This window comes from Lepisosteus platostomus, chromosome 16 (assembly GCF_059453375.1).
Source record: "Lepisosteus platostomus isolate fLepPlt1 chromosome 16, fLepPlt1.hap1, whole genome shotgun sequence".
Taxonomy (NCBI): Eukaryota; Metazoa; Chordata; class Actinopteri; order Semionotiformes; family Lepisosteidae; genus Lepisosteus; species Lepisosteus platostomus.
The window spans coordinates 1,018,570-1,027,410 of record NC_142626.1 but is presented as its reverse complement, the minus strand read 5'-3'; the positions used below and the strand labels follow the sequence as shown (position 1 = coordinate 1,027,410).

The 8,841-nt window shown below is 56.6% G+C and overlaps 1 protein-coding gene across 1 annotated transcript; it reads left to right on the top strand.

Moving 5' to 3' along the window:
• Positions 1–1,068: 1,068 nt before the first annotated feature.
• On the top strand, positions 1,069–8,618 carry ccs (copper chaperone for superoxide dismutase). The gene is made up of 8 exons (XM_088608787.1): positions 1,069–1,153; positions 3,220–3,292; positions 3,488–3,625; positions 4,591–4,768; positions 5,998–6,058; positions 6,582–6,659; positions 7,260–7,363; positions 7,810–8,618. The coding sequence occupies exons 1-8, from the start codon at positions 1,124–1,126 to the stop codon at positions 7,961–7,963; spliced, it is 816 nt and encodes a 271-aa protein (XP_088464913.1). The 5' UTR covers positions 1,069–1,123; the 3' UTR covers positions 7,964–8,618.
• Positions 8,619–8,841: the final 223 nt, after the last annotated feature.

The window sequence follows — 8,841 nt, the reverse complement described above, 5'->3', positions numbered from 1 at the left end:
CATCCAACGTGTGTGGTTAGTAGTGAATTGATCCCAGGAGCTCATCCAGCTTGTTCCACCCTCCCACCACCCTTAGAGTAAAGAGGCGGCCCTCCCCCCTCCCCGTCCCGGCACCTGAAGAGCACTCCACAGCCGAAACGTGGCGTCTCTTTTCCCTGGCGTCCAGCGCGGAATGAACCGCGATCTGTTTCAGACGCGCGTCACGGCGATTCTCCCCTCCGCTCAGAGACGCAGCAGCTCTGTTTTCGCAATATTCTGCGCGTGGGGGGGTCAAAAGTCAAGTCGAGATCGAGTCGCACCGCTCCATTGCGGAGTCCTGACTGAAACCCACCCAGAGGCAGGGCTCCTGCACGGGCCCTGTGCACTGCGGGCGAGGGGCGCTGCTGGGCAGCGTGACCCCGGTCTCGTCGCCGCTTCAGTGAAGGAAAGCCGGTCGGGTTTCACTGTCAGAACTCCACCGAACTAGCCCGTCGCAGATTTAGACACATTAGTGTCTCAGTGGACAGGTCTCATCCCATCTGCAACACGGACACACTGATAAGAACAAGCGCACGAAAACAGCTGGAAACTGGAGACAATAAGAGCAGGAGAGCAACTGTTCCAACGAGAGGCGCTGTCTGGCACATCTGGGAACTGCCTGGCCACTCTGCAGCTCATTGATGGGGGGAATCTCATCCAGCTGTTTCCTGGGGGAAGCCAGGGTGTCAGCTTCATCCACACGACCTTCCACCCCTTGTTCCACTCACCCACCACCCCTTTGTGTACAGTAGCGCCGCCTGCCCCGGCTGGAGGCTCTTGCCCAGCTGTGCCTTGATAGAAGCCAGGATAGCAGCTTTAACAGCATGGCTGGGCGGCTTGTTCCACTCTCCCACCACCCTTTGTGTACCCTAATAAAAAAAAAAGGAATCCTGAAGTTGGCTCTTTCATTCTTAGGGTCACTCAAAAGGCAGGTCGAGCAGCTCATCGCTTGCCGTCTGCGCACGGCTGTCTCGACACACACTCGCCGGCAGAGGGCGAGCTCTGCCCGCGACTTTCAACGTGACCTCACCAGCATGGCCGCCGTCGCCGGTCGCGGCCCAGGGGGACCGGAAGTGCGTCCGGCAGAGGGTGAGACACACACACAATGGCGCGGGAGGCTGAGAGCGTGAGCAAGGTGTCGGAATTATTTAAAGAGAATGAATGTTGCGTCTCTCGGGTCTTCATTCTTCGTTGACAGATCATAAAAAAACACATTTCCGAGCTTCTGTGAAGGGTATATTAAGTGGTATACAAGTATACAGCAGCGGAAAGATCAGCTAGTCCAGACCGCAAATAATAATATTTGCATATCCCTGTATCCTTATTGTTTACCAACTAAAACAAACCGTTATATGTGTCGTTGTTCATTAGTGTTTTTTTATTTCCTCCGCATAAGCGAAAGACAGTAAAATGGCTAAACATTCCGAGTTTGCTCCACCTGTCTCGGAGTGCACAGGACGGCACTTGGGAAGGGGACGGGAAAAAAATGAAAATAAATAAAATGCAATGTGAAAAAATGTATCGCACAACCGCTGACGGGCTTTAGGGAACACGTCGTGGAGTCTGATTTGGTTTAAAGGCTCCGTACACGTTGATCAGGAACAGACACAAGGTGGAAACAGAGGGGAGCTCGTTTTAATTGCAAGTATTCTCCCGGAAGCGGTGTTGACACTGCTCGCGTCTCACAAAATCCGGTCAGGGAGGACAAAACAAACAGTCTTGGGTCCCCTTTTAGTTTCTGAAGACTGGGGACGCCTTCAGAAAGTCAGTGACGAATTAATCAAGACGTGGATCGATCCCCCATCTGCTCGGTGGGCCACTGTGGCGTTGCTCCCTCTCCGTGTCGAAATGAACGATTCCGCGTCAGATTTCTAGATCAACACGGACACACGCACACTCACACCAGCTCCAGTTTTCCCACAAATCAGTTCTCCCCGCAGTTAACCCGCCTGCGTGTCTTTGGACTGGTGGACGAAACCGGAGCACCCGCGGGGAAACACGCAAACTCCACACAGACAGCACCCCCGCGGTCCTGTATTGAACCCAGGGCCACAGTGCTGACCTGCGCCCTCGCCTGGAACTCCTCTCTGTGGACATCTAACCTGCGTCGCGTATTATATATGACGTACAATCCGCGTTTTCCCTAAACGGATAACTATCCAATCGCCGCTGTGCCGGAAGCTGGCTCCGGCCTGCCCTGGCAGGTCTCTGGCACCGCCGCCAAGGGCGGAGTAAGACCGTCCCCGAGCTGGGGGTCTCCTGGAGCTCGAAGCCCTTTCACACGCAGGAAGGCAGGGACCCACGTAGTCCACCAGAGAGTACAGCTGTCGCAGTCATGGCCACGATCACAACGTTATTACTAAGAAGAAGAATGTTGATGATGAGGATAGGATTTTTTCTTGGTCGATCGTTACAATGAGGAGATGATGATGGTACTATTTTTCTTCTCTGTTTTTCTCACGACGATGATAGTAGTCTTCATAGTACTGATGATTATGTTACTGTTGGTCTCCTCTGTGGTTATTATTGTAACGCTGTTGATGATGGTCAGGATGATGACGGTGATGATGATGATGGTCTCCTCTGTGGTTATTATTGTAACGCTGATGATGATGGTCAGGATGATGACGGTGATGATGATGATGGTCTCCTCTGTGGTTATTATTGTAACGCGGATGATGATGGTCAGGATGATGACGGTGGTGGTGCTGTTGGTCTCCTCTGTGGTTATTATTGTAACGCCGATGATGATGGTCTCCTCTGTGGTTATTATTGTAACGCTGATGATGATGGTCTCCTCTGTGGTTATTATTGTAACGCTGATGATGGTGGTCAGGATGATGACGGTGATGATGATGATGGTCTCCTCTGTGGTTATTATTGTAACTCTGATGATGATGGTCAGGATGATGACGGTGGTGGTGCTGTTGGTCTCCTCTGTGGTTATTATTGTAACGCTGATGATGATGGTCTCCTCTGTGGTTATTATTGTAACGCCGATGATGATGGTCTCCTCTGTGGTTATTATTGTAACGCTGATGATGATGGTCAGGATGATGACGGTGGGGGTGCTGCTGGTCTCCCCCGTGTCTGTGGTGTCAGGCACGGAGCGGGGGCTGTTTTCAGGTCTATTCTTAGCCGGCTCGGCAGCTGCTGAGCCATGTTAGCGCCTCTCTGATCACCTGCCTCTCCCCCCGGCAGCTCGAGTTCGCGGTGCAGATGAGCTGCGACAGCTGCGCCGGGGCTGTCCGGGCCTCGCTGGAGGGGGTGCCAGGTGAGGCCGTGCCGGGGCCAGGCCACCGGGGGGCGCAGAGCACGCGGCCACACATACACGGGCAATTTGAGGCCGTTGCTTATGGAAAGAAAGCTAAATGTTTTGACTGGGGGTGGAAATTAATGTTTCTTTTTCTCCTCCCTGCTCTGGCTTCTCTTCCTGTTTGCGCTGTGTGTTGTGTGTTGTGTGCTGCAGGGGTGCGGTCAGTGGCGGTTGACCGGCAGCGCGAGGAGGTGCTGGTGGACACCACGCTGACCGCGCGGGAGGTGCAGGAGCTGATCGAGGCCACGGGCCGGCGGGCTGTGCTGAAGGGCATGGGTGTCTCGGAGCAGGGTGAGAGGGCGAGGCGGGGGGGTCAGACAGAGCGCCTGGATCGCATTTTCTGTGTCGCTGCCTTTTGTACAGCAGAGTCAGACACAAGAGTCTCCTGCAGGTGATAAGCCTTGGACTGGATCAGACTGCTGCGCACTGGGAGTCTGACTGACGACAGTGTAAAATCTGGACTGGATCAGACTGCTGCGCACTGGGAGTCTGACTGACGACAGTGTAAAATCTGGACTGGGTCAGACTGCTGCGCACTGGGAGTCTGACTGACGACAGTGTAAAATCTGGACTGGATCAGACTGCTGCGCACTGGGAGTCTGACTGACGACAGTGTAAAATCTGGACTGGGTCAGACTGCAGCGCACTGGGAGTCTGACTGACGACAGTGTAAAATCTGGACTGGGTCAGACTGCTGCGCACTGGGAGTCTGACTGACGACAGTGTAAAATCTGGACTGGGTCAGACTGCAGCGCACTGGGAGTCTGACTGACGACAGTGTAAAATCTGGACTGGATCAGACTGCTGAGCACTGGGAGTCTGACTGACGACAGTGTAAAATCTGGATTGGATCAGACTGCTGCGCACTGGGAGTCTGACTGACGACAGTGTAAAATCTGGACTGGATCAGACTGCTGCGCACTGGGAGTCTGACTGACGACAGTGTAAAATCTGGACTGGATCAGACTGCTGCGCACTGGGAGTCTGACTGACGACAGTGTAAAATCTGGACTGGATCAGACTGCTGCGCACTCGGAGTCTGACTGAGGACAGTGTAAAATCTGGACTGGATCAGACTGCTGCGCACTGGGAGTCTGATTGCCTTTCCTGTTTAAGATCTCAGGAGTCTGTGCTGAGCTCGGCTTTTTCGTCTGTTAAAAACCCCGACAGTGAGCCGCGCGCAGTCGTTCCTCGAAGGCCGGGCTCTGTCCTTGGACGGCTGCTGGGTTTGATCGTATGTGTCTGTCTCTGCGCAGGGGACCTGGGCGTGGCTGTGGCCATGCTGGAGGGCCCGGGCCCGGTCCAGGGAGTGGTGCGGTTCTTGCAGGTCTCGGAGGGGCTCTGTCTCATCGACGGGACCATCGACGGGCTGCGGCCGGGCCCCCACGGGCTGCACGTGCACGAGTTTGGGGACCTGACCCACGACTGTCTCAGGTGCCCCAGTAAAGTCTTCCTCTCGGTGCTCTTCTGTAGGGCTGTGCGTCTCTCGCTTGTTGGCGCGACCCCATGACCCCATGAGCCCGTGACCTCACAGAGAGGTGGCACAAGGAAGTGGGAGCAGACCACCCACCACCTTCTAGACACCCGTGTGTTGACACACGACAGGGGGTGCCCCCCCCCATACTGGGGGATCAGTGCCGATGGGAGGCGAGGCCTGTCCCTTGGAGACACTATTGCAGGAGGTCATAAGGGGGCGCTGTATCCCCCTCCCCACTCTCAGTGCCACTCAGCCAGTCTGACAGAACACGGGCATGTCTGGTTACGCCCCCGTGACCCGGAACCGAATCGCTGCTCAGACTCCAAGTTCATCCACGAGCGGGTCCAGCCCTGTGGTCAGCAGGAGACCGGGACGGCAGAGCGCTGTGAGTCCAGGGTCCCCCGGAATCCGGGGCCCTCCGGGACTCACTGTGGCGCCGGGGTCCCCCGATCCCCCTTCTTTCCCTGCGGGGGGTGTGCCAGAGGGGAGATCCCCTTCTGAATCTGCGCCCCCCAAACTGGTGCAGTCCCCCCCCCAGTGCAGTCAGCCAGCGGCCTGCCCGCACACCACGGCAGTGATTTGCGATCGGCAGGTGTGCCTGCCACTGCGAGCTGGCCCGAGTCCCGCGCAGAGTGTGTGTGTGTGGGGGGTGTTAAAAATAGCCAGGGCCCCGGCGAAGGTGACGTTAACCCAGGATCGCTGCTTTGGCCAAGAGCCCACCTGCAAAAACATTACAGCCCCCGGGGGAGACAGACCCTCCCGAGCTGCTGGAATGACAGCGCGCAGCCTGTACAGTACAGGCGTGCAGGCAGCTCAGGGGCAGGTCTGGCCACACAGCGGACGAAACAAGTCCTGCACCGCCCACGCCAGACATGTACGGCACAGGGGACTCCTGCTATAATCAGGCCCCTCTTTCCAGCTCCCCTGCGCCTAGAGGTGAAACTGGCCAGGGTTCGAGGCGCTGACCCTCTCCGCCCCCTCTCGGGCTGCTGTCGGGTTCGCTTTGGCGGCAGGTGTGTGTGGGCGATCTGGGCGACTCCCCTCTCACGAAGGGCATCTCCTGCGCCCACAGCCGGTGCCACCTCCTCTGCCTGCCGGTAGCTTTCTACAGCTACTGAAACTAACCACAGCCCATGCCTCTCTCTCTCTCTCTCTCTCTCCCTCCCTCCCCCCACACCCCTCCCAGCTGCGGGGAGCACTTCAACCCCTTCGGGAAGCAGCACGGCGCCCCCGAGGACACAGAACGGGTACTGCACCGCGCTGGGCTTTTCTGGTGGGGGGGGGGGGCTGGGGGCACTGTGGGAAGGGAACAAGGGAGTCTACAAACGCCATGTGAGGCAGAGCTACCTGGGGCACAATCATTGCTTTGTAGCACAAGCCAGATGGCATCACTGAGGCTGCTCTCCAGCCTGCTGGGTTAGAGAGACAGTGTGGAGCCACAGAATAGGCTACATTCACACTGTCACACCTGGAGCGGATCAGACTGCTGCACACTGGGAGTCTGACAGCACTGTCACACCTGGAGCGGATCAGACTGCTGCGCACTGGGAGTCTGACTGACAGCACTGTCACACCTGGAGCGGATCAGACTGCTGCACACTGGGAGTCTGACTGACAGCACTGTCACACCTGGAGCGGATCAGACTGCTGCGCACTGGGAGTCTGACTGACAGCACTGTCACACCTTTAGCGACGACTGTGAAATGCCTGCAGGCTGTGGGTCTGGAAAAGCCTCGGTCTGCGGCTTCAGAGCCTGTCTGTGTGTTGCAGCACGTGGGAGACCTGGGCAACGTCACCGCAGGCCCCGATGGCAGAGCCTCTTTCAGACTGGAGGACCCCCAAATCAAGGTAGGAGGCCCCCATTCCCCCTCGCACTCGATGCTCTGTGGAGAAGTGAGATGCTCATCCCTGCAGGCGGCGCCCTGGGTTCACTTCTGAACCCGAGGTGCTGTCTGTGTGGAGTCTGCATGTTCTCCCTGTGTTCCTATGGGTTTCCTCCCACAGTCCAAAGGCAGGCTGGTATAGACATGGATCCACCGTTGTCAGACCTGAGGGGCAGCTGGTCTGGTGCTTCAGGTTCAGTCGTGTTAATTGGCTTCTGGGTGTGTGTGTGTGCCCTGTGATGGACTGGTGTCCCACCCGGGGCGTACCCCGCCTCGCGCCAGTTTCCTTGCTGGGATAGGCTCCGGCTTTTCCTGCGACCCGGAGTTCGAAGAAGCAGTCAGGAAGTGGCTGCAGAGTCATCGTCATGGGTGACTTCCCCCCCAGTGCCAGGCCTGTGGTGTTCCAAGCCTTCTCCCTTGACCCATCTCTGAGAGGGGCGTGGCCGGCGGAAGGGGCGTGGCCTGGCAGGGGTGTGGTTTGAGCGGGTGACGAGGCAGATGAATGAAACATCATTTATTGCGCTTTTGTGTCCTTGTCGCCCCTGACGGCTCGCTCTCCGCACAGGTGTGGGACGTCACTGGCCGCTCGCTGGTGGTGGACTCCGGTGAGGACGACCTGGGCCGGGGGGGCCACCTCCTCTCGAAAGTGACCGGCAACTCTGGGGACAGGTGAGACCTCGCCGCCGGCGGAGCCAGCGACAGAGGGGTGCTCTTTCACAGCAGAATAAGGCCACGCAAGAGGCCAGCTTAACCAGTGGTTCATGTCTGGTCCTGTTAGACCGGGAGGACAGCTGGTCCGGCGGTTCAGGTCCGGTCCTGTTAGACCGGGAGGACAGCTGGTCCGGCGGTTCAGGTCCGGTCCTGTTAGACCGGGAGGACAGCTGGTCCGGCGGTTCAGCTCCAGTCTTATTGGACCGGGAGGACGGCTGGTCTGGTGGTTCAGGTCCAGTCTTGTTAGACCGGGAGGACAGCTGGTCCAGTGGTTCAGGTCCGTTCTTGTCAGACCGGGAGGACAGCTGGTCCTGCGGTTCAGGTCCGGTCCTGTTAGACTGGGAGGACGGCTGGTCCGGGGGTTCAGGTCCGGTTATTGATTATTTGATCTGATCCCTGTGTAGGCTGGCGTGTGGGATCATCGCTCGCTCGGCGGGACTCTTCCAGAACCCCAAGCAGATCTGCGCCTGTGACGGCGTCACGCTGTGGGAGGAGCGAGACCGCCCCGTGGCCGGCCCCGGACGCAGGGCGGCCAATCAGCCGGCGGCACACCTGTGACATCAGAGGCAGTGGGCGGGGCAGACAGAGACAGACTGAGCGCTGAACCAATCATCGTCCACCTGTTCTGCTGCAAACAGGTGGCTGAATCTGTGATCTCGGAAAACACTTTGACTTTCGTTTCTTCCCCTGTGCAGCAAATTGCACAAAAAAAAAAACCTGCACTGCTGCCACTGCAGTGCGCGACAGACTGCTTGTGCACTTTTCTCTGATTTTCTTCATTGTATGTCCTCAGATTTACGTTAAAGCGTGAAACATCTCTGACGCAGTAGGGAATCATAGGTCTGTGGCTTCTGCTCAGGCTGTACTTTCGGTCACTGTGCTTTTGTTTGTAAACCTGTTCTTTTGAAACCAGAAGCAGCTCGGTCATGAATTGATTTGCAGTTTGATATGCACTGTGTGTGTGTGTGTGTGTGGCGTGTTGGGGGTCTGGCCTGGTACCAGCAGGAGGTCCCAGGGGAGCAGCAACCTTCCTCCAAGGCCTGAGAGGTTACAGGTTCAAATCCCAGATGGGGCACAGCTCCAAGCCGCTGTTGATGTGATCCAGCAGCACCCTCAGCTGTAGAGACTTTCAAGGCGCTCATGATAAACAGGCCTTCGCTGTTAATGGACTTCCCTGTTTAAATAAAGGAATACAAAATACTTTTGAAATGTATGACCTGGTTACACATTTCTTGCTTTAATACGGTACAAAGAAAGCATCGGTTTAAGATGAAATCAACCTAAATTTATTAGTAGTGTCCTATTAGCAGCCTCAGTGCCTATTTAGTTCAACGTTTAAGATCTTGTAGGATTTCAGTGACGGAGTTTCTTGAATTGAATGTACTTTGGTGCTCAGCCTCAAACACTGCAGAAGCCATTGCAAACACTGCAGAACG